Below are 25,024 nucleotides of genomic sequence, written 5' to 3'. Positions count from 1 at the left end.
ATAAGGATTTGATTTCCACCTTATTCTCTCTTAATAGTTATGATGTGCTCTTGGCTAGAATGACTTGCATAATGTTGTCAGATTATAGCTTATTTTCAGAAAATTAGGTGAGCCATCATCATTATTATCAAACATAAGTAATTGGTCAGATGTCCATATTAATGTGCAGGGCAGCTTGTCCTTTGTTATTGAGAAAAATTTTAATTTAGTGTATATTTCTTTTAATGTATTAAGGGTACTCTCTCATAATTTCTTAACTGAGACAGAACTATTTATATTTCTTCTCTATTTTTCATCCATGTTATAAAATAAGCTTTTCGATCGAGGAACAAAAATGGCGGCGTAGGTAAACACTACTAAAATGGCTGCCGTGCAAAAGTTAAAAAAAAACACAAAACTATAAAACAAACGTCTATCTCCCAAAAACCAAACGAAAGCTGGCTGAGAGGAAGCCCTACAATTAGACTGAAAGAGAAAGAGGAGAATCCCGGACACAAGCGCTGAAAAACTGAGGTAGGGGGGTCAAGGATGCAGTAAGGGCTGGTTGTGGATCCAGGCTGGCGAAGGGCGGTGCTTTCTTCAACCTGAAGAGAGACAAGCGCCCAAGCTCTCTGAAATCCAGTTTCTGGGGAGAGGCTAGACTGTCTGCCATCGGCTCAGAAAGTGAGGGTGGCTTGCTTGCAGAGCTGAGATTGTTTGCTGTGCTGTGGTGCGAGATGCGGGGAGACATGGGGACACCATCAGAGATGTAGTGGACGGGCAGCCATCACTGTTGGCCACACCCTAGCCTAGTGACGCCCTGAGATTCTCTCCTGAGACTCCGCTTCTCACAACACATCCAAGCTCCAAGCAGCAGACTTTGTATATGAATGGCCCTCTCTGTTGCAGTTTAGCAAAATTGCAACCTGGGGCAAACAGATCCAAGGAGGACAGGACTGTGGTTCATGCTGTAGCTTCTGCAACAGTACTGGCCTCAAACAGTAGCTGAACTGAACCTTATTGAGACCCAGAAACCAGAGTTCTAGTGCTGAGTTTCAATCCCTCACACCCATAAGTGACACATTCAGGAGACGTCTCAGTGAGCACCAAAGCCCCATTGAAACAAGGTGTGTCTCCAGCACAGCAGTTCTTCCTTTATAGACATAGTAGGTCCTCACAGACAATTGGCCTGGAGGTCAATTCCTCCCAGTGTACCAACAGCAATCAAGGCTTAATTACACCAAGACTAAGCCCACAAAAGGATATAGCAAAGCGACCACCTCAGATAATTGGGGAAGCCGAGCTACTGACCCCTATAGGTCACCAACCACACAAAGCCATTCCATCCACACAGGGAGGCAGCCAAAACGAGGAGACACAGAAGCATGACACGAATGGGAGAGATGGAGGAGAGTAAACTACTGGACGACACAGAGTTCAGAATCACATTTATAAGACTACTCAAGAATCTTCTAAAAACCTTTGAGAAACTTGCTTATACCTCCAAGAAGCTTTGTGAGACCTTCAAGGACCTTAATGAGAATACCAAAAGAAAATGGAAAAGGACCAGCCAGAAATTAAGCATACAAAGTCTGAAATAAAGAATATACAGAAACTCAACTATAGATCAACATGCCCCAAGAATCAAACCAAAGATCTGGAATATAAGAAAGCAACCAGAGAGGCAAAAAGAAAGAAGAATCCAAAAGTGTAAGGAGCTTCCGGGACGGCTTAAAGTGTACCAACATCCAGATTTTGGGGGCTCCAGAAGAAGAGAGCGAGCAGAATATTGAAGGCATTTTAGAAGAAATAATGACAGAAAACTTTCCCTACCTGGTGAAAGAAATAGACCTACAAGTTCAGGAAGCACACGGGACCCCAAACACGAGGAATCCAAAGAGGAACACAACAAGACACATCATAATTAAAATGCCAAGAGCAAAAGACAAAGAGAAAATCTTATAAGCAGCAAGAGAAAAACAACTAGTTACCTACAAGGGAGTACCCATACGACTGTCAGCTGACTTCTCAACAGAAACTATGCAGACCAGAAGAGAGTGGCAAGAAATATTGAAAATTATTAACAACAAGAACCTACAACCAAGATTACTCTACCCAGCAAAGCTATCATTCAGAATTGAAGGTCAGATAAAGAGCTTCACAGACAAGAAAAAGTTAAAGGAGTTCATCAACACCAAATCAGGATTACATGAAATGTTGAAGGGTATTTTTTAAGAAGAGGAAGAAGAAGAAAAAGGTAAAGGTAAAAAATTATGAACAACAAAAAGGCATCAAATACATACCTAGCAATAAGTGAATCTAAAAATCAAAAGAATTAAAAAAAAAATCTGAAGAACAAAATGGTCTGGTGAATATAATAGAATCAGGGACATAGAAAGGGATTGGACTAACAATTCACAAAGGGAAAGGAGTCTGAGGGATGCGGGAAGAGATTGGACAAAAATCTTACACCTATGGATGAAGACAGTGGCAGGGGTAAAGGTGTGGGGTGAGGTTGGGAATCAGGTGGAGGGGAGTTAAGGGGGGGGGGGAGGGAGGAACACCTGTAATAATCTGAATAATAAAGATTTATTTAAAAATAAATAAATAAAATAAAATAAAATAAGCTTTTCTGTGAATGTTTAACATTATTTCCTACACTTATATGTATCTTCATAAAACTTCACATTTGTTTAGAGTTGTCTAATTTTTCCATGAAGCTTAATTTATTCATCCCTTCATTCAATACATATTTATCAGACACATTTCTAGTTACTAAGGATACCTGAGTGAACAAAGTACACAAAACTCCCCCCCGCCAAAAAAAAAACAACAACAACTTACATTATTTCAAATTGTTGCAACTTTAGGCGACCTTTTAAAATAATATTCCTTATCTTATAAGACCAATCTATTTGGTCCCTTCATGCATATGTCCAGCATTTACAAATAACATTTATGGACCATTTCTTTTGTGTCTAGTCACTTTATATTGAGTGCATTTAATCCTCACAATAACTCTAGAAGGAAGTTACTATTAGGATCCCTAGTTTACATATGAGAAAGTTGAGGCTTTCCAGGGAATAACAAAATTAGATTTCCCGTGGCTCATAACAAACATTTCAGATGATGCTTTACATATATTTGACCAAAGGATGGCCTTTTTGGAATTCCAGTTCAGCTTGGCCTAAACACCAACAACTTGTAATAGGGCCTAGAACAATCTAGGCATTTTATGGGGAAATGGGAATGTGAAAAGGATGATGAAAATTTTATGAGTTTAGGGTGATGACTTCACATAACAGTGTTTGGTTATTGGTCAAGTGTGGTTGTCTCATAAGGTGAGAGAGCTGGACAGAGACACTAACTCCCTCCACGTTGGGGTCTCAAGCTGAGGTGTCCCTGGGATCCAAGTCCATCAGTAGTGTTGGAGAGTTACAGAAACTGGAGGAGAGTTGTGGGGGTACGGGCTGCCCTGAATGTGATGTTAAACCGGGGGCACCCAAAGCCCAGAGAAGCGCGAAACTAGGGCGCCTGTCCCTGCAATGTGCCTGGGCGGCTGCACCTGGGAAAACTGCACAGGATTTGGAAAGATGGACGATACCTTTGTGTGGGTGAAAGCCGTGTAAAGTCGCGGTGGGGGAAATGAATCACTGAGCTCCCCTTTCCTCTCACTCTATGGCCCCAAGATTTGTTTCATCCACAAGGTTCCCACAAGCTTCTCCTGCATTCCCCACTACCCACATTTCCTCCCCGCCCGCAGGGCGCGCATGCGAAGAGAGATTCCAGGTGCAGCCGCGGGGCATCGATCGATTCGGTGCTCGGCTTCTCCACTGATCGGCGCTCCATTGAGGCTCCTCGTGCAGTTACTTCCGGTTTCTGGCTCCGTTTCCGGCTTCCGGTTGTTTCGGACTCCGGGGCCGCTCTCAGGTGAGTTTGAATGTGTTCTGTCCCGCTGTTTCGGTCCTTCAGGCCGCAGGTTGCCCCGCTGCCCAGCGTTCCCTTGTGGGAGCTCCGAGTGGACCGGGCGGCGCCGCGGGGCTGGAGGCACGGGCCCTGGGTCCGCGGAAGGCCGGGCCAGCGGGCGGGGGAGGAAGGGAGGCTGCCGCGCCGCTCCGGCGAGGCCTCCCCTCTTAAATAATTTTAAAAAGAAAAGTTTTATTGGGCAAATGGAAAAATATTATCACTTGGTTAAAAGTGGATAAGTATGAAAATAAATTTACAGAGTAAAATAATGTTAAAAACCTTACTAGGTACTAGTCAGTACTTCATCAAGCATTGTTCTTTTGTTTAAAAAAAGAGAGCTAGCAAGAGTTGGAGAGCTTTAAAGACTACTGCCAAGCTGATATTTTCTGGCATCAGGGAATGAAAGAGACCTGAAAAGTTAGTAACACTTGTGTCCTAATGTCACACCAAGAGTATGAGTTAAGTCTTCCCTGTTTATAACAGAGTATTTTCTGTCTCTTCAGGCTGTTTGGACAATTTAACCCAAAAGATGGATATCAGACCAAACCATACAATTTATATCAACAATATGAATGACAAAATTAAAAAAGAAGGTGAGTATGCTTTAAAAAGATTTGTTCATAGCCAAAATGTGCTTAATTAATGCTGTCTTAAAAATTGTACTGCTTCAAAACTTCTCATTTAGTTACCTTGCTCAGTGCCCAGAATTTTGGTTTATCCCTATTTGGGTAAGGCTTTTAAGGCTTAAAAATAAAAATAGGTAAGGGCTGAAAAATGATTTCAAATAACTTCTTAAATCAGAGAGCTAAATAGTCTGATGTTGTTAAATGTATAACTATCAATGAATACATGAATGGTCGAGAAGCACTTAATTAGTTGTCGTTTTATGAAGAATTTTGTCATTGTTTCGTTCACAAATAAGTTGTTTCCCCTTTTATTTTACACAGAATTGAAGAGATCCCTGTATGCCCTGTTTTCTCAGTTTGGCCATGTTGTAGATATTGTAGCTTTAAAGACCATGAAAATGAGGGGGCAAGCTTTTGTTATATTTAAAGAATTGGGCTCATCCACAAATGCCTTGAGACAGTTACAAGGATTTCCATTTTATGGTAAACCTATGGTAAGTTGATTTCAATATTTTGGCTTTAATCTCTACTTATGGTATAGTAGATATATAAATATACACTTGAAATTATAGTTATGCTTTTTGCTTTTAACTGTGTGTTGGAGTTTGGGTTTGTTTTATTTATCTTTATAGAAACAGTGTTAGAGTTTTTCATTTACTTCCTAATTTATGACAGTTCATATGGACAAAAACAAAATAGCTTGAGATGCAGAACATTTTTTAAAATAATGGCAGTACAGGCAACATTCTTATTTCAAAATAACTGTAAATTAATAATAAATTAGAAGAGTAAAATGGAACCTATATATATATATATATATATATATATATATATATATATATATATAAATTTACAAAAACCATGGGTCAAAGAGGAAATCTAATCTGTTAGATTTAGAAAGTTTTAAAAAAAAAACATGCCATAGTAAAATACTACATGTCAAGCTACACAGTCTAGATAAAGCAATAATCTAAGGAAAACTCAGACTTAGATTAATAGGTTTTATTAATAAGTGAAAATGAAATACTTATGCATAGAAAATTTTGAGCTTAGCAGTGACATGAGGAGATTCATATAGCTGCTGGATAAAGATTGGATTGTAGGAAGGCCAGAAGGAAAGTAGTGAACTCAATGAGGAGACCCTTGGTGTGAAAGTCAGAGATGACAGAGGATTTAATCAGGAGGAGACAGTGTAAAGCAGGGGTTCTACTTGTGTGAGTGAGTACACAGTACCTGGATTCCAAAGTGATTTTCTTCTGGAACTGAACTGTGATGGGAAGGCCCAGCATTTAAAGGACCCTGGTCCTCATTCTGGTTCTGCCTGTTTTCAGTTTCACCACCAGTAAAATGTAAGCAGTTTGGATATTTGTTTGGTTTAATTCAGAGTTCAGCAAAAAGTCCACAAATAACCAGATAATAAATATTTTAGGCTTTGTGGGCCACATACAGTTTTCTTAAAGTCCTTTATTTATAGGCCGTACAAAAACAGGCCAAAGACTGGAGTAGACCCGCAATCTGTAGTGCAGACCACTGACCTAATCCCATTATTTTATTTTACCATCTTGCACAGAAAGGTTAGTTGCTTATCTAGGTTATACTTAATATAACCTGTGACAGCACAGGACTTGAAAGCTAATCTCCTGACCCTCGGTATTGAGATTGTTCTTTTCCTGAACTAGGAATCAGCATATTAGCAGTAAAGGGTCAGGTGGTGGATATGTTTTTTAGGTTTTATAAGCCAGCTGATCTCTGTTGCAACTACTTACCTATCTTTATAGCAGTAAATGTAGCCCTAGATGGATGCAAATAAATGGGTGTGAGTTTGTTCCCTGAAGACCTAATTTACAAAACTAGGCAGTGTTGGCTGTGCTCAGTAGTTTGTAGATCTATACCACAATGTTTAATTGAAGAATGAGACTTTTGTCTATTACTAGAAAAAATTTTCTTCTCATCCTCTATTCGCCTTCCCTTTTCCCATCACTTCCCACCTGGTTGGGCACAGTTTGTGTGGAAAGGCCCATCTGTGAAAACGGATTGTGTGTACATATCCTAGTTTTCAGTAAATTGGCCCTTTCTGAAACTAGCTTATCTAGTAATATGAAGGACTAGCATAATTGAGACCTCAGTTGGCAGGAGCATAGACTGGGCTTTAGGTTAGATCTAAAGTTACATTGATATGAAGGGGCAGTTTTTCCTTCAGGGGTGCACATGCAGTGCGATTGAAAGTTTGTGGCCCATGCACAGAAGTCTGTTTTCAGCTCTCAAAAGAAATTTCAATCGTTGTACTGTTGATATTTGGCTCTGTTGACTAATGAGTTTGCCGACCACTGGTGTAGGAGAATGCTTCCCATCCAGGGCTCTTGTGTGTTTTGATTGTTGTGCTTTGATATGTTCAGAGATAGAGTTTCAGCTCTTATGGCTCCAGGGAAGAAATGTTTCCTTGAAGCCCAGGCTGCGGTTTTGTACACTGTAGGTAACAGTTTAACTCGTAGCAAACGTTTTGGGAGAGTTAATTGTATTGACGCTGGCTCTGTGATAATGCTTTAGGCCAGGGCCTAAAAACTACTCTAAGTGTGGCACCCATGCCAGTAGTATTACCCACACCTACTGCATTGGAATCTGCACTTTTACAAACTCTTCTGGTAATTGGAATGAAATGCTGTCCTAGACCGATGTTTTTCAACGCTGGCCTGTTGTCTTCCTTGTGCACACTGCTCCTGCTGGCTGTGGCCTAGTAAGAATGAGCCAATGGCCTGGTTGCACAAATTGTGATGCCACCCTTTGGTTTCCTTTCAAAGCATTTTAAGTTCAAGTTGATGGAACTATTATTTAAGAATAAATAAATAAATAAATAATAATTTTTTAAAAAAAGAATAGAGCAGATTGAGAAGAAAGTCTTTCCCAATTTTTGATGCTTTGACTTTGGAAGTAACAAATGGCACATTTCATAGCTAACTGACACATATTGACCCTTCTACTGACCCTGCTAAGGGATAGGAAACTTTCTTTGTTCTAATGCAGTTCTCTCTATTCTTTTATTAAATGGAGAGAGTCAGTGATACAGCTGATTCACAGTCAGGTTTTTCTAATATGAAAATCTATGTTTTTTTTTCTAATAAGCACAGTTGAACCTAACTTTGTATAAGTTGTTAACCATAGGCCACAACTTATTTTTATTTGGCACTCAGTACATTTGACGGATTGCCTTATGGATGGGTTTAAAACTATCTTGTAGTGTATTTGGATAATGAAATTTGAAATGCTAATGACTAGTATAAATAATCTTGAGCATAATGAAAAATAACTTGTTTTTAAATAATTAAAACAGCGAATTCAGTATGCAAAAACAGATTCAGATATAATATCTAAAATGCGTGGCACCTTTGCTGACAAAGAAAAGAAAAAAGAAAAGAAGAAAGCTAAAACTATGGAACAGACAGCACTGACTGCTAATAAGAAGCCTGGTCTGGTAAGATGGACAAAAGTTCTTTATTTTCTGGTGTTAAATTTTGATAGTGATGTCTTTGAGGTGCATGCATGCACATGTGTATGTTTTTAAAAGGTGGAGTTTTAAGAAGCTGGACTGGTTGAGTTCTAAAGTTCCAATTTTAATGTGTAAATAAATTAAAAGATAAATTTTTACATGTGCAGATTTATGTTTGACAGTTTTATTTGAATTTGTATGACAGTTCATCATTCATAGAATATATTAATATCTATTGACTTATTTCTCAAGTTCCACTGCCTATAAACGGTAGATATTATCTTTAATCATGAGTACTCCACTCAAACCTGCTTTGTTGGAACAATTCAGGAATTCAAAATGTAAATTAAAATAGATAAAAGTAAAATTATCCAAAAATAAGTATTTTTAGATTAAAAGTGATTAGAAATCAGTTTCACAAAGTATAATGCTTGACTTTTGTCTTATTGTTAAAAAAAAAAAAAAAAGCTAAGAAAAACCGTTCCCTTGTTTTTTCTTTTGTATATTTCTTCATAACTTTAAGGCATAGAAATTAAATTTCATGACATAGTATTTAAAATTTAGGGTTAGACCTTTAAAAAATACTTGACAAGCCAAATACATGAATGTTTGACTCAGAGCTAAGATGTAAATTCTTAAAGTAAAATTAAATGGAGTAAGAAATCTGTTTAAATTAATGTTATTTTTATGTAGTGATTATAAATATAAACACATGCTGCTTTTTTTTAGAGGGATTGAAATTTTTAACTGTTTCTCTTTCTTTTGTTTAGGGAGCACCAAATTCAGTTAACACCCAAGGAAATGCAACGCCAAATCCTCAGGTAGTGCTTTCAAATAAAATTTCATATAAAGCAATAGCAACAACATACAACAACCTTCATGTCTCCAAAAACTAAAAATAATTCCATCTGTAAGATATAACATTAAATTATATAGCACTTCCGTGTAGAAACTCACTCGGAATATTTTAACCTCCTTTAGGAGGAAGAAAACCAAGATGGCTTTACTAGTATTCCTCGCTTTGGCTATTGAATCAGTGAGGGAATCAGAATGACAGATTTGAACTGTGAGGGCTGGGAGCAAACATTCTGTAGTCAAGGGCTGTACAGACACATGGCTTGAGGAAACCAGCCAGGTGAAGGGCTCGTTTCTATTCCAGGTGGCTTTAGTGTTAAACCGGCTTTTCTAACAGACTTACACAGAGTTGTTTCTTTTTTACCTTTGCTCTTTCCTCCTCTGCACAAATATATTTAAGTCTCCTTATATTGATACCTTACAAACTCCTCCAGATCTCCTTGCTAAAGGCCTCAGGGAGGAAGCCTCCAATATGTACTCATGGTTTCCTTCTTGTCTTATGTTGCTGGGTCTGACAACATTCTGTTTTTGAAAGTTATATTTTGTTTTTATTGTTGATTATTACAGATGTCCCTCATTTCCCACCCTTGTTCCCTCTGTCCCCAGATCCCGCCCTCCCTGCCCCTTTGCCCTCACCACATTGCTGTCTGTGTCCATGGCTGTGTGTATATGTTCTTTGGCTATTCCCTTCCTTCATCCAATTCACCCCACCTGACAGCTGTCAATCTGTACCATGTATCTTTAATTTAGAGAATTCCTTATATCATTGAGGTTTTGCTGCTTTGATTTTAAGTTATTTGCATTTTCTTATCTCCTTTCCTTCTTTGAACCCTTATAACAATTATAGTCTAATTTACAAATGCTAGCACTGAATTCTCTAAGCCTTAATTTGTTCACTTATTATTCTTTACACTTTATCTTTTTCCCCCTATAAAATTAGCCTGAGAGGGAAGCTTGTTCTTATATATAGGATGATCTTCCTATAGATCCTTATTACCTGAGGATGGGGTATCAAATAGTTTAATATGTAATAACAGGGCTTGTTTCTACTTGTGGATAACTAGACAACATGTATATCTCATTTACTTGCAACAAACATTAGAAATCACCAAATACTAGTGTTTCTCAGTTTTCTTAAATGCTGGGAGGTAGTAAGCAGTAATGCAGAGAATTGAATATCACTGTTCTTACTTGGATAACAAGCTGAAGGAGGGTGATATTGCCGCCTTCTCTAGTTTTGTTAGGATCTGTCAATTATGTAACCCAGATGACAGAATCCTTCATTTTGACAAAATTTAAATACTGGTATAAATATTTTTAAATACTTAAAACTGATAAGATTTAGGGTTTGCCAAATTTGTGTTAAGTGATTTGGATGTCTGCTTAGTTACTGTTAGGTTTATATTCCTCTGGTCTTGGTTTTCAGCTATAATGTTTGATGCCAGCAGTAAGGTTTCATAATCCCTAATAAACTATGCAGTGTAGCTCTCTTGAGTTTAGATTTTATGTAAGAGCCAAATGGTTTACAATATTTTTTATACTTTGCCATTTTTTCTTTTTAATAGGTCCCTGATTACCCTCCGAACTATATTTTATTCCTTAATAATTTACCAGAAGAGACTAATGAGATGATGTTATCCATGCTGTTTAATCAGTAAGTTTTATTATTAAAAAGTCTGTGTTCCAAGAGCCTTCTGATAGGACAAATAGCACTTTCATGGGTTGAATCCATTTGTGTACCATACAGCAGTAATTTCTTACAAGTTCGTTGATTTGGTTTGGGATTAACCATGAATTAAAGTTAGTTTTCAAATTTAGCAAATCAAGACATGAATTACCACTGATGTTTGAATTACGAATTCTAATTGATGAGTAAAACTGAAAACAAAGCTTTGATATAGTGACAAGAATATAATTAGCTTATATTATTCTTGCAATTCTGGTGTTAATTATATTTTAAATATAATATTATTAATTATCTTTATCCTACCCAGGATTGTTGGTAGGAAATAGTACTTTTCAGGAAGTTGCTTAATAAGTTTAAACACAGAATAAACATTTATGTATGTATTTACATATATATAAATAAATTGTTTTTCTTCACAGGTTCCCTGGTTTCAAGGAAGTACGTTTGGTACCTGGAAGGCATGACATTGCATTTGTTGAATTTGAAAATGATGGACAGGCTGGAGCTGCCAGGGATGCTTTACAAGGATTTAAGATCACACCATCTCATGCCATGAAGATCACCTATGCCAAGAAATAACATTTGGGAGACTTGTCTTTAAAGGACTTGGTGTTATTTATAGTGTTTGTTTTCATAACAATTGGTCAGGCCATTTTAATAGTTGGGGCTGGAGGAAATGCAAGTAAAATTTTTGTGTAGGTTTTAAAAAATTACCTACTAGTGAACTATGAAATATGAAAGCCTTAATTTTGTACAATAAAGTTTTATACATAACAGTTCATTTATTTGTCCACTGTCGTATTGTCAAATACTTGTGCTAAGTCTAAAACACGTGTGAAGGTATATAAAACTGCAATAGGATACTTTTCTGGTAGTAGTTTGGAGCAGCTAATGAGAAACAGTAAACCATTTTAATAAAAGCAAAGGAGAATTAGATCAAGTCCTTGATTAGATTTTCTGTAATGTTATTTTGTATGCATATGAACTGGGCAGGAGCTAAATTTGATCTTCATATTCTTCAAATAAATGAGCATAGTATTTTGCTAATAGTAGGCATTTCACAAATCTTTTCAGTTTGAATAAAGGCCATTTAGGACTAACTACTTCCTGTTTCTGGGAAAACAGCAAAAAAACGCTGTCTGCAAACTACATTTTGGGCTCTTACCCTCTTGAGGCAGCACTGTTCTAAGGAACACCTGTGTGGTTAATATTGAAGCTCTATTGAAATACCTCAAGGTAAAGATTTTACAATCTTCAATCTTTTGAAAAAAATAAGCTGACTTACAAAGGGCTACCAATCCTAATCTTGCTATGTTTTTGTAAGTCTTAAATACCAATGTTCAAATATTGTATTTTCAACTCTTAAGTTCTTTAGATTTGACTTATATCTAAGGCCATTGATCAGACCCCTGCTAGTAAAACCATGGGTATCTAAAGAAATGGACAGTTTTTTTATGGATATAATATATTAAAGTGACTAAAAAAATTATTTTTAATCCTCACATGAGGAGAGAAGGGGAGAGAGAGAGAGAGAGAGAGAGAAACATCTATATGAGAGAGAAACAGATCAGTTACCTCCTGTATACCCCAACCAGGGATCGAACCCGCAACCTAGGTATGTGCTCTGACTGCGAACTGACTCTCCAAACCAATTGAGCCACACCAGCCAAGGCTAAAGTGATATTATTGATCATTTTTTTCATATTCCTGTTTTAATATTTCCTTGAACAAAACTACCACTTGAAATTTTTATTGTATATTTATGGGCACTCATTTAGATTTATGTAGATTACCATATCACTCTTGTCCATGTATATGAAGTAAAAAGGAAAATAATTCCTTTTCCTAAAACTTTGTCACATTCAGAGTCTGACTCATGAATAGCATCTTTAACCTAGATGTCAAGTTTATGTACTTTATAAAATTTTACAGTGAGTTATTACAAAAAGGACCATGCTCTTTAATGGTATAGCAATGCTAGTTGCTAATTACATTTTTTAACTGCTTATGCTCAGTAGATGTTCTTAACTTGTCCCAGAACAGAAAACATTTCACAGACTAGCACTCCTTGGGTGGCTGGATGATGAGGTAGAAAGGTGTGTTGTGACTAGTGGTGTGAGGAAGAGTTGGGGGAATTGGAGAAGGGGGTTTTTGTAGGCCTTTTAAGGATTTGTTTATACTCTGTGAAGTGGGAGAATTATTGGATGATTTTTTAAATTGAGTTATTTACATACAATAAAATTCACCCATTTTAGTGTTCAAATTGGAGTTTTGGCAATCATGTACAGCTGTGTAATTATAAGATGTAGAGAATTCCATCATCCTTCAAAGCTCCCTGTGTAGTCTACCTTTCCCCAACCCCAGATAACTAACCACTGACCAGCTTCCTATCACTATAGTTGTGCCCTGTCTAGAATGCTTTTGAGGTTCATCCCTTTTGTATGGACCAGCAGTTTCTTTTGCCAGTGGATGGGCATTTGGGTTCCTTTTGAAGTGAAAGAAGTGGCTATGAGCATTCACTTAGTTTATGTGGACCTTTGATATGTTTTATTAGAACAGCGGTTACCAACCACTGGTCCATGAGGTTCGAAAGGATGGCAACTGCTGCTTTAAGGAAACCTTTGGAGCAACTGTTGCCAACCGATGGTCCGCAGACCACTGGTTGTCTGTGAGGTCCAAAAGGTTGGCAACTGTTCTATTAGAAGATTTTGAGTGACATCTGATTTACTTTTGGAAGCTTTTTATTTTGGTACTAGAGGTCCGGTGCACGAAATTCGTGCACAGAGCAGGGGTTCCCCCAGTTCTGCCTGCACCCTCTGCAATTCAGGACCCCTACACCTTTTTCTTATCTAGCTAACCTCTTCACATTTAAAAAAATTAACTGAAATATCACTTACTCTAGGAAATCCTCTTTGAACAAATGTCTTTACATCTGTATTAAGTATTTTCATAGTATACCATTCTTTTTCTTTAACAGCTACTTAGAGTGGATGCAATGTGGTTTTCATCCTTGCATCTGAATTTTTTCTTCTTGTAATAGCAAAGCTTATTCAATTTACATTTTCCCTTCAAGGGCTTATCTTTGGTTTAGTTTATAGTTGGCTCCCTGCTTTTTTTCGAGCAATAACTTTGGGTTGTGAGAGTAAGCCTCACTTGTAATCAAGCCTGTAGGTCTCTATATCTGAATATTTCTGTAATACCTATCACTTTAGCCTACCAGAGATTGTGTTCATTTACAGAGAATAACAAATGTCAACTGATCATTTGATCTTCTAGTAATATTTTTTAGCAAGATGTATTATTCTAGTAATTTATTACAAAACAGGCGTACAGAAATAAATTATGTTGAACAATAAAGAATGACTCAAATATCAAAACATATTACACTTAGGGCCTCCCTTGTCCTGTGCCTCAGATATAGCATACTACACATGGAACTCAGCTTCCTTTAAAATAGGAAGGGATGCCATACTCATGAAGCAGTTGATTCTGTGCCTTTACAGAGGGGTGAGTAGGGGCTAAGGGAATTTGAGGAAACCCAGACAGAATTCTCCTCCTAAAAGATTATGCTAAGCTGGCCACCAGGACTCTGGGCATTTGTCCAATTAAAACCTGGACACACAGCAATAACAAAGGCACTGCTCTCCTGCGAATGCATAAGGATCAAACCCCAGCCTGCAGGAACTCATCCCCACAGTCAGGACCAGGCCACTGGGTAGACCTGGGCTGGTGCTCCTAACTCTGGGGAGAGGGAAACTTCCCCTGGCTGCAGGCTAGAGGGGAACAGGTCCATAGCGCAGGTTGGTCAGCAGAGTGGCTTCTTCGCCTGGGATTGCAGGGCAGCTTGGCCAGGCTCTGCCTGGCCTGTTCACCCCATGATTGCAGGTCAGCTCAGCTTGGCCTTTTTGCCCCATGATCACAGGGTGGCTTGGAGCTAGGCTCTTCGCCCTGTGATTTCAGGGTGGCTTGGACCTGGGCTCTTTGCCCCGTAATCACAGAGAGGCTTGAACCCCGGCTCTTCGCCCCTCAATTGCAGGGCGGCTTGGACCCAGGCAGGCGGCATCACCGCCTGCTCAGGTCCCCATCTCAGCTTGGATCCACCAGTGGCTTCAGGCACTGCCCCTTCCCTCTCCCCCACCTCCCCTCCCACTCCTGCGTGCCCATGTCTCCAACTCCATTGGCCTCATAGGGCCTCTGCCTCTGCCACCTGCATATGCAAATTTACCCACCATCTTTGCTGGGTTAATTTACATATCACTCCTGATTGCCTGTGGGCATAGCAAAGGTATGGTCAATTAGCATTTTTCTCTTTTATTAGAGTAGATAATTTCAATAGATACAAAAGTGACAGAAATAGTACACAAAGCTCTCAAATATTTCTGAACCATTTGAGAGTGTATTGACCTGATTCCTCATTATTCTTTAAGTATTTGAATGTGTATTTCCCAAATAACAAATATGATCAGCAAAATCAGGAAATAATCCAATGTTATCCAACCTAATTCAAATGTTGCTGATATTTCAATAATGGCTCAAGAAACTAATTCAGGCTCATGTGTTGCAGGTAGTTGTCATTTCTCTGTAGTCTCCTGTCACTTCTTTTTTTTAAAATATATATTTTATTGATTTTTTTTACAGAGAGGGAGAGGGATAGAGAGTTAGAAACATTGATGAGAGAGAAACATCGATCAGCTGCCTCTTGCACACTCCCTACTGGGGATGTGCCCACAACCAGGGTACATACCCTTGACCAGAATCTAACCTGGGGCCTTTCAGTCTGCAGGCCAAAGCTCTACCCACAGAGCCAAACCGGTTTAGGCTCCTATCGCTTCTTAACCCTGTCCTTATCTTTCACAATCTTTTTTTTTTTCCCCCCCCCCGAGGCCCAGGTCAGCTTTATTACATAACAGAGCCTAGTGTCTGGAACATCAAAACTAATTGTTCCAGACTGTGGAATCTCAGAGGGAAAGCAGAGGTGGGTGGGAAGAGATCAAAGAACTTGTGTGCTATATGTATAATTCATGGACATAGACAATAGGGTGGTGAAGGGCTGGGGCTGGGACTGAGGACGGGGCAGGCTAAAAGGGACCAAAGGGGGACATGAAATACTTTAAAAAATAAAGATTTGATTTAAAAAAGAAAAAAAATAATACTCTAATTGTTCCAAAGTTTAACACAATTTGTAATATATTCAATAGCTTCTGAAAAGCATTTCTAAATTAAGAATGAAGAAATATGTCCATAATATATAATCAAATAGGAGTTAGCATCAAATTCCATCAGGCCCACACTCAGCAACATCAGTCTTTTTGCTTTCTTCAAAATCCATTGTACCCACTGGGTTGTGTTGAACAACTGGGCAGGGGATGGAAATGCCCATTTCTTTCCAAACTACATACATGCTGCCTACATTGCCTGGAGTTACTTGCTGTGAGATACATTTCTCTGCATGGGAGACAGATCATGTTGGGAGTGGGTCTGGTGCTCAGGTGCTTGTTTTGGGCTCCCTGGAGCTCACTGAGCACCTTGGTTTTCTTATTGTTTCCTCTGGAACACCAGCTTCTTCAGTCAAAAAATGTTAACTGGAGCACCAAAGTTTGCTACTGATTCCAGTGCTGACTCCTGGAGTCCACCCTTCGGGCTGGTTCTATTTCTGTAATCTATTTCTTTGGCTGTGTCGAGTGTCCTAGTCTGGTCTTCACCTTCAGGTGATAACTTCTCCAACTTCTGCAGGGTTCCAGAATGTCCTCCTTTTGTTAAAACATCCAATAAACTACCTGCCATGACATATAGATAATCTTGACATGTGGCCAAAAACTTGTCTTTGCTGAAATCTCGGGGGAGATCAGATTCTTTCCCTTAGGTTGACTAGATCAAATCAGAATTGTCCCTGGTGATACTAGCAAATGTGGAGTCATGGATGGTGCATAAGAACTGGAGGGCTTTCAATTCAAGTATAACACCAGAGTTATTTTGTTCCTTTAATCTCCTTTGAACCCCTGCAGAGTATTCCCCCTGGAGCTTTCCAGTGGTCATGTCTTGTCTCCAAGGGCAGTAGCCACATTAGCCACCTTTTCCTACAATGGGATCCACAGGGTGAAGTTCCAGCATTGTTCCATCTGGTTTTCTTCTTTCAAATTCACACTTGACTATTAATAAGCTATCAGGCCGAAACCGGTTTGGCTCAATGGATAGAGCGTCGGCTTGGGAACTGAAGGGTCCCGGGTTCGATTCCGGTCAACGGCATGTACCTTGGTTGCGGGCAGATCCCCGGTAGGGGGTGTGCAAGAGGCAGCTGATCGATGACTCTCTCTCATTGATGTTTCTAACTCTCTGTCTCTCTCCCTTCCTCTCTGTACAAAATCAATAAAATATATTTTAAAAAATAAGCTATCAGGTCAACTTCCCTCCTGCTCTCTCTTTCCAAATTATTGCTCTTAACTACCTTCAAACACATTTTTCTCTTTGTTTTCCTCTTTGTCTTTCTCTTTGTTTTCCTCTTTGGGACTCAAAGGCTTGTGTTCCCATCTTGCCTGAGTCCTCCCTTTTGGTGGCAAGCAGCTGCCATCCTCCCCTCTCTGCCTGTTGTCCATTCGGTCTTCCTGCTTTCGACTCTTCTGCAAATCTGCCATGAAGTCTGTGCTCTGCATCAGGCTCTGAATTCTCTCCTGGCTAAGAATGATCACTCCTAAGTGCAATAGCTTTGTTGCAGCTTTATAATAAGTGGTCTCTGGTTTGTTGTAAATCATAGCATCAGTACACCTAAACTTGAAGTTATCCTTCAGTTCTGTAGACTGGTAGTCATTGTTCTTGGTCTTTTCTTTCATGGTACTAAAATCTATTGGGTGGTTAATGATCATGAAGTAGCTGGGAGAAATAAAGTCAGTCACAGGAAATGAAAAGAAAGTACTTGGGTCTTTTATTTGCAACTGTCTCATCAGTTGACTCAAAGAGGTGTGTGTTCTACTTGTTTGGCTAAGGAGCTTGAGAGGCTTCTCAGGAGGCAAGTCTAATCCTGCAGGGACCTGGCCCTGAAGGTCTTTTTCTGCCTCATTCTCCACATGATCCAAATCCTGCTTCTTTTTAATCCTCCTTCACACGCATCTGTGTTTTCTCCCTTGGACCTACTTCTTGTCTTTCTCTTTTTCTGAGTTCTGTCCTTGTGTTCGTCATGATCCTTCTTGTCTCATAGAGGTTTGAGTCATGCCCTGAGCTGCAGGTGGAGAGCTTGTTGACATCTTTCCCTCCTACCTGGAGGACCAGCTTCAAGGGCTTCTCTGCATGTTCCTAGTAGAGGCAGGTATTTGTTTTGTAAGACCTGTGCTTCCTGCCCATATCCGACCAGAACCATGGTGCCTGCCCCTCGAGCCAGGCCCTGCAGCACCGCATCTGGTCAGGGTCAGGTGAGAAAGGGCCCAAGTGGGGTCTGAGAGAGAGCTCCACGCCCTCCAACCCAGCCTGAGCTCCTCATGATCTTAATTTTATAGAGAAGATCTAGTCTAGTCCTCCCCCTAATTTGAAACTTTCCACCAGTCCCATTAATCTCAATGCATTTACTGACTTGCCCAACCTCCTTGTGTGTAATCAAACTTTAGAAAGCAAGGCTTTAAGAGGGAGGAAAGGGAAGGAAAAAGGAGCTAATTCTTCTTTGAAGAAGATGTGATCAAACTAGGCTTTCATGACCTTCTTTACCCATCTGTGGGAGAATCTAGGAGCATTTGGAGGGAACAGTGTTGCTATCTATCTAACATAGTGGTTCTCAATTTTGAATTTGACTTTCGATTTTGGCTGCTGCTGGGAACCAAACCCAACATGTCATAATTACAAGACTTTCATCAAAAGGTTGGTGAAGCTTGGTCTTAAAAAGGGCTGAGCCACACATATAGTTTACCTGTTGTAACAGCTAAACAGCACTTTTCCCAAACTTGAATGGATTGTTTGCTGCTAGACAGCTCAGGGCTTCTTAATCTGCATGTTATTGCCTCCTGTTGGCCAAACACCTGAACAGCTGTAGGCTATTCCCAAAACTGACAATGCTTCTGTAAACCCTACCCTTTTAAGCCCTACCCTTTGAAGTGTATTATCTCCATCTTGTTTTAGGTCAAATTGTGTTAATAAATGGCATGGGTTCTTGAGTCAAGGGGTAGTTTTAGCTCCTTTAGCTGAAGCTCCTCTGACCCCCCAATGCCTTTCAAAATTATCTTTGGTCTATGAACTCCTTAATCTTACACATCAGCTCCTTTCTTCAGATTGCTGAAACTCCTTGTAATGCTGGGACAAGAACCCCTGTAGGCTGCATATTAGAATTATCTAGGAAGCATTTTCAAACATTTTCTAATCCATACTCTATATCAGTTAAATCCAGGGTGAAACCCATTCATCAATCAGTTTTAAGCTCCTGGGTGGTTCCAATGTAAGTCAAGGTTAAGAAATAACTAACAAAGTAGATTTCTATCATCCCTTAAAAGTATATTATAATGATTAGATCATTCTTTCAAATTGTGTTTTTCAAAGTCTATATAAATACAAGGTAGTAAAAATTTGTGAAAGGCTCACATGTCCATTTTAAACTTTAAGGCTTGTCACAACCTACAAGGCTCTGAGTGATCTGGCCTCTGCCCTTCTGAAGTCGCCTCCTGTGACTCTCCCTCACTTGCTCTGTGCCTGCCATACCAGCCGCTCTCTATCTTTTGAAAATGCTGAGCTTATTTCCACTTCAGACCTTTGAGTTTATTAACTGGGTTGCTTTCCCTTCAGTGAGTGACATTCAGGTTTCTGGCCAAGATGTCTCCACAGACAGACCAGTTTACCAGACCACTTCCTGCACTCCAACCAATCAATCCATCATAGGACCATGACAAGCTTCCCGGTCACATTGATCACATGTGGCATGCCTTTTTTATTTGCTTGGTGGTGTTTTGTCCCTCAATGTTACAATCAAAAGCTCCATGAGGTGGAGATCTTGTCTATCTTGCCCATCACTCTATAATTAGCCCTCAAAAAAACTTAGTACTCATAAATAGGTGAATACCTATTTTGAATAAATGCATGAGTCCCCTGAAATAGTATGCTTAGGTATATACATGCATATGTCCTTTTTTTTTTTTTTTTTTTTTTTTTTTTTCCAGGTGAAAGCCCCTAGGTTTTATCATATTTAAAAAGAGGTTCATTCTTCCAAAATTAATACACACTGATTAAATTATTAGGGCAGAGACTCAGTGGTCTGGCCACCAAAGCATGGTCTGCAGACAAGCAACTTTGATATCACTTTATAGAAATAGTCTCTCTTACCTCATCCCAGACCTCCTAAATCTGAATCTACATTATGACAAGATATACAAAGGGTTCATATGAACATTAAAGCTTGAGAATAATTGCTAAAGGGCAAGTCAAATAAAGGAAAATGTTTTAGCTAGAGCTCCAGATTCTTCATTAGGTCTTTGTTGGATACATTTTCCAAAGACAAAATGCTTATTAAATACCCAAACAGAAAATACAGCAGATCCTCCCCTGAAAATCACACTGCACCATCCCTCCCCCATCCATGCACAAACAAAACAAGGAAACTTTACTACAACCCCTCGCCTCCCCCACACACACACCCCAATTAATCAATTTTGAAAATCCTATTGTAAATATATTTTGCTTTTTTCCAGTTTCTTCCTTCGAGAATTATTTTGTACAAAATTAATTGGTAAGTTGAATGGTTGGCCTTCATTTTTTGAGGTGGATGCATTTGGGGGCTGGATCAGAGAGGCAATGCTCTGAAATGTCATCATCCACCAAGTGGGCAGGGCATCCTGACAGGGACCTCTAGTCCATAAGCCATGGGGCAGGACACTTTATCAGAGAGATGCCAGCTCCAAACGCTATATAAAACTAGCAACCTACCATCTATCTCTGCTAATAGAAAGTAAATCTGTGAGACTAGAGACTCTTTTATTCACTCCTATGTCTCTAATGGCTACAACAGAGCCTGGCACAAAGTAGGTACTTAGTAAATTGATTGAATGATGGAGCCAGGTATTGTGCTACAATTATGGTGGCTTCCAGCTGTGCCACACTTTCCATGGGAAAGAAGCTCTGAAGCAGGGAAGGGGTGGAAGTGGTAAAACAAACCTCTAGCTTTGCTTCCTTCTTTAAGGTCCATAATCCTTGAACATTTTGAGACTGACTTTCAAAAGTCTCAGATAAAGTAGGGGGAGAAAAGATTGTTCTATTTTTCCAACCCACCCATCTCTTCCTTTTCCCATTAGTAGGGTCTGAACGTGACTCGTGTGGTACGATCTATGTCTCACCCAAGACAGACACAATTTCTAAGAATCCTATCATGAATGACTTCTAAACTCCGGCATCCTTTCGTTTACCTATTATATAAACCCAGATAGTCAATTGGATTTGTTTAAATCAAAATCCTTTGGACCAAAGATGTAGCTCTCACATTTTCAACAGATTCCTACAGTTAGCACATTTTTGTTCAGAGGTTGAAAGAATATGAGAATTGAACTATTTTTTTTTTTTAATAAAAAAAAGATCTAAAATTCTAGTTTGTCAAACAATGTCCTGCTGATGCAGTAAACCACAACTAAAGTGGTATTAACAATGATGGACCAGTTGGAAATCATTTGTGTGTATATATATATATTAAAAAAGACACAGAACTTGAGTCTCTTTGGAAAATCAGATGCTAAGTAGCCCCTGGAGCCCAGTAGCTGTTATGAAAGCAGAGGCACCATCCCATTGGCCGGGGGGATTTACCCAGATGTCTGGCTTTCACATAAAAAGGCAGGAACCACTGAAGTCAGTTTCCACTTCCACTCAAAGGGCGATAGCATAAGCAGCAAAGAAGGCGATGGCAAGACTACTGTTACTTTTCCTTCCAGGTCTTGTGGCCATAGGCGCTGTGCATGGAATATTTATGGACAAACTTGCCTCCAAGAAGCTCTGTGCAGATGAGGAGTGTGTCTGTAAGGACTTTTCAAATGCCTTTTATTATATTGTTACTAAATAATTGAGAAACTAGCCACTAACAGCGCAAAATCTGATTGTTCTTTGAAGTGAATCTTCTTGAAGTGTATGTTAGATTGGCGTTGTTTTATCCTGGTTTGTATCTCTAGAGAGTTAACCATAGAAAATTTGAGTGGCTAAGATTCTGTTGGATGCAGCTTTAATGCTTTGCATTTCTTACTCCCTTTGAACTGATCAGAAGCTGTGAATGGGAAGGTGTTAGTCACTCTGATTTCCTAGTTTTCTGATCTGCTCTGCCTTTTTTGCTTTTTTAAAATCTAGGAATCAAAAAGGTAGTCATTCGATATTTTGCTTTGTTTTTCCTTCCAGATACTATTTCTCTGACCAGAGCTCAAGAAGATTACAATGCCCCAGACTGTAGATTCATTAACGTTAAAAAAGGACAGCAGATATATGTTTACTCAAAGCTGGTAAAAGAAAATGAAGCTGGAGAATTTTGGGCTGGCAGTGTAAGATGAGATTATTGAAAATATATACACATCTTGACATATGTTGCTCTTAATTTTTTCCTCTATTACCTATCGTCAATGCATTTTACATGTTTAAAACTGGCTGTTAAGAACAATGTAGAGATTGTAGATGCAAGTACAAAAATTCATGTATATTTGTTTTTATGGTATTTGGAAGAAACAATGACAATTTTATAACAGAACCAAATGCAGGCTTATGTGATGTTTTTGCAAGAAAAACCAGGCAGATGCATGGGAACTTGAGACTCCCGAAGAGTCTGAAACCTATTAAAAGTTACTTGGATTAGCCAAGTAAAGGGATATATGTTAGCAGTCGGTCTATGTTTTAATATTTTTAAGGAAACTTTAGCCCCCTCTTTAATTCCAAAGAATTTGCTTTTTTTTTTTTTTTTTAATAAATGTGTAGTATGGGCCCTGGGGAGGGGTAAAGCAGGACTGATTTACTCTGATTTACTGCCCTTGTCAGTATGCCACGGATAGATTTTCAGGTAATGAAGAACTAAATCTTAAATTTAATCAAGTGTCTGTTCATTAAAATTTTTAAAAACTGAGAAATGCAAGTTCTTTAAAATAAAAGTTTACTTTAAAAAATTTACTGACTTTACTTATTTATGATTCCAAAATGATTTCAGGCAGCTCACAAGATTACAGAAAATAAAGGCATGCTGATGTAGTGAGACCAGTAAGAGACTGGGCCACAGAAGAATAGACACACAACTTCTGTGGGTTGACTTAATTCTATAAGTGAACTTAAATTTAAGTCTGAGTCCCCAGAATCCAGAGTGAAATGTAAGGCATTGGCAGTTATGTCATCCTCACAACAGCAAAGGGGATTCCTGAGGGTTTCTGGAGACTCTCATCCTCTTTCCCTTGACTGTTCTGTTTCTGGGCACAGGTGTATGGTGATGACGATGAGGATGAGATGGGAACGGTGGGTTATTTTCCCAGAAACTTGGTGGAGGAGCAACACGTGTACCAGGAAGCCACCAAAGAAGTCCCGACCACGGTAAGTGTCTCAGAGGTGGCCAGAGAAAGACTCAGTTCTTGGCATAATGCAGGCTGGTATTTAACATGCACCATGTAGCTCATAACATATATGGAGCAAAGCCCCAGGTTCCCATGGTGACTTCTGAGACAAAAAGGTTTGGGAGAGCATCCATACCTACTATCAAGGTTGAAAGAGTATTGAACTTTCTCCACTGACCTTCTCCCACTTTTGTTTTAGTTGAAAGTAATTCATGTCACAAAGAAAGAAACCAAAATAGTGTCATCTGACTCTTACTGATGGTCACATATTTATTTGCTAAAGACTTGGGCTGGGGAAAAAATACATCATCTGTATTTAATAAAATCAATACATTTTGGGAAAATCTTTGAATACCTTATTTTTTGTGGTAGATAGACTCCACTTATGTATGAAAAAATAAATTACACTCTTTCCAATGCCCTTGGATCTTGTAAAGCCAAGACAGAATTAAAAGATCCCCTTAGAGCTACTTTGTAAGATGGATATTTTGAAACAAAATAATTTCAAAACAAGTGAGTACCTAACCAAATGGGACTCACTTGTCATCACCTTTTAGCATTGAACTTGAATGTGTCAAATAAGCATGCATTAAAAGTGTATTTGAGAACCTTCATTTTAAGTACTTTTACTTTAAAGTGATAATTATGTCATAATCTTTGGGTTTCAAGCTTTACTTATTTTAAGTCCAAATGAATCTTTGATTAGGTACGATTTTAAATAAAGAATCTACATCTGTTTTCTGGCCCCACCTCTCAGTTCATTCTCTTTTTCCTTTTGTTTCTGTTTCAGGATATTGACTTTTTCTGCGAGTAAGAACTTAGACAAATCTGAAAATAAAAAGAAAACATCAAAATTATGAAAAAAAGGCAAACAATCAAGAAACTCCAAATTCTATGTATCTTACTTTGGACTTTGGTTTCCAGGATTTGTTACCTTACAGGAGGATTAGGGTTTGGGGCCAGAGAAGGCAGAAAAGGAAGGGCTTCAACTCAGTCTACCTTTCTGTTGGCTTGGTTTCAATGCAAGTGGGTGATTGGAAACAAAGGATTGCTTGTCAGCCTTCTCTTACAGGGGGGTGCTTAGAGAAGATGGTTCATCCATAGCTACTTCTAAATAGTAATTCTTCCCGGCTCTCTGGCTCCCTGTATAAGCCTGGTAGATCACACAGGTGTTCCCTTTGGACATGCTGTTTTCTTCCTACTTGACTTTCTTGAAAATTAGAATGCTATAATTTACTCAAAGGCAGGGAGTACTCCAGGATTGTCGTTACCTTTAATCTTTGATTGATGGCTTTGGGTTGTGAAGTTGTGGGGGGTGGGGGGGAGGAACTATTTGGACTCATAGATGTGTGAGCGATGCTTTTAAATTTACTTTTTTAAAGTCTCACAAATTATTTAATTTGAATAAAATTTTACCCTCTAAATTAGGGGTGTCGAACTCAATCAGAGAAGGGGCCAAAATCTAAAATCCAGCCTAAATCGCGGGCCAAATGGTTTACTGAACAGTCATAAACTGACAATGTCATAAACTGACAGCGGAGTGCAGTGATGACAGCGCGGTGCGGGCCACATTGCAAGGCCTGGCGGGCTGGATTTGGCCCGCGGGCCTTGTGTTTGACATATGTGCTCTAAATGATCCATTTACCCCTCTCCAAATTTTAAATAAGTATGTGTGTACATAGTGGGGGGTGGGACAGTTTATAAAATATTTTTAATGAAATAGTTTCCCTTTAATATGTGTTACCACTTGGTGTTATTCAAGCTTTAAGGGGAAAGACACATAAAAACAAGTCTGTAGGTTATTTTCTCCTGTTTCAAGGTGAATTTCCTCTCTCTTCCTGTGCAAATTCCCTGGTCAAGGACGATGTGGCAAGGAAGTCTGGTGAGAGACGCAGTTTGGGTG

The 25,024-nt window shown here is 39.0% G+C and overlaps 2 protein-coding genes and 1 pseudogene across 4 annotated transcripts; 2 read left to right on the top strand and 1 right to left on the bottom strand.

Moving 5' to 3' along the window:
* Positions 1 to 3,799: 3,799 nt before the first annotated feature.
* SNRPB2 (small nuclear ribonucleoprotein polypeptide B2) lies at positions 3,800 to 11,378 on the top strand. Of its 2 annotated transcripts, none has more exons than XM_084887663.1 (7): positions 3,800 to 3,909; positions 4,449 to 4,538; positions 4,893 to 5,065; positions 7,900 to 8,040; positions 8,826 to 8,876; positions 10,476 to 10,564; positions 11,017 to 11,378. In XM_084887663.1, the coding sequence occupies exons 2-7, from the start codon at positions 4,475 to 4,477 to the stop codon at positions 11,174 to 11,176; spliced, it is 678 nt and encodes a 225-aa protein (XP_084743789.1). In that variant the 5' UTR covers positions 3,800 to 3,909; positions 4,449 to 4,474; the 3' UTR covers positions 11,177 to 11,378. The 2 variants fall into 2 exon arrangements, with proteins under 2 accessions (XP_084743789.1, XP_084743788.1); XM_084887662.1 differs by lacking the exon at positions 3,800 to 3,909 and adding an exon at positions 4,011 to 4,362.
* Positions 11,379 to 15,866: 4,488 nt separating this feature from the next.
* LOC311624692 (bromodomain-containing protein 7-like) lies at positions 15,867 to 19,268 on the bottom strand (annotated as a pseudogene). Its single transcript has 3 exons — positions 19,191 to 19,268; positions 17,043 to 17,884; positions 15,867 to 16,746 (listed from the first exon to the last, which is right to left on the bottom strand). The product of its transcript is annotated as a bromodomain-containing protein 7-like (transcript).
* Positions 19,269 to 21,422: 2,154 nt separating this feature from the next.
* On the top strand, positions 21,423 to 24,413 carry OTOR (otoraplin). Its single transcript, XM_084889062.1, has 4 exons — positions 21,423 to 21,564; positions 21,935 to 22,074; positions 22,991 to 23,101; positions 23,912 to 24,413. The coding sequence occupies exons 1-4, from the start codon at positions 21,450 to 21,452 to the stop codon at positions 23,933 to 23,935; spliced, it is 390 nt and encodes a 129-aa protein (XP_084745188.1). The 5' UTR covers positions 21,423 to 21,449; the 3' UTR covers positions 23,936 to 24,413.
* Positions 24,414 to 25,024: the final 611 nt, after the last annotated feature.

The sequence above is a fragment of the Pipistrellus hanaki genome (genome assembly GCF_964339955.1).
Source record: "Pipistrellus hanaki genome assembly, chromosome: 6".
In the NCBI taxonomy this organism is placed as follows: domain Eukaryota; kingdom Metazoa; phylum Chordata; class Mammalia; order Chiroptera; family Vespertilionidae; genus Pipistrellus; species Pipistrellus hanaki.
Note: the sequence above shows the minus strand (reverse complement) of the source record. Positions and strands in the feature narration are given on the sequence as shown.

Excerpts from the sequence above, each read along its gene's own strand:
- OTOR (XM_084889062.1), top strand. The coding sequence starts at position 21,450 with ATGGCAAGACTACTGTTACTTTTCCTTCCAGGTCTTGTGGCCATAGGC. Across the intron at positions 22,075-22,990 it reads GAGAATTTTGGGCTGGCAGT|GTGTATGGTGATGACGATGA; the intron begins GTAAGATGAGAT and ends TTCTGGGCACAG. Across the intron at positions 23,102-23,911 it reads CCAAAGAAGTCCCGACCACG|GATATTGACTTTTTCTGCGA; the intron begins GTAAGTGTCTCA and ends TTTCTGTTTCAG.
- SNRPB2 (XM_084887663.1), top strand. The coding sequence starts at position 4,475 with ATGGATATCAGACCAAACCATACAATTTATATCAACAATATGAATGAC. Across the intron at positions 5,066-7,899 it reads CATTTTATGGTAAACCTATG|CGAATTCAGTATGCAAAAAC; the intron begins GTAAGTTGATTT and ends TAATTAAAACAG. Across the intron at positions 8,877-10,475 it reads ATGCAACGCCAAATCCTCAG|GTCCCTGATTACCCTCCGAA; the intron begins GTAGTGCTTTCA and ends TCTTTTTAATAG.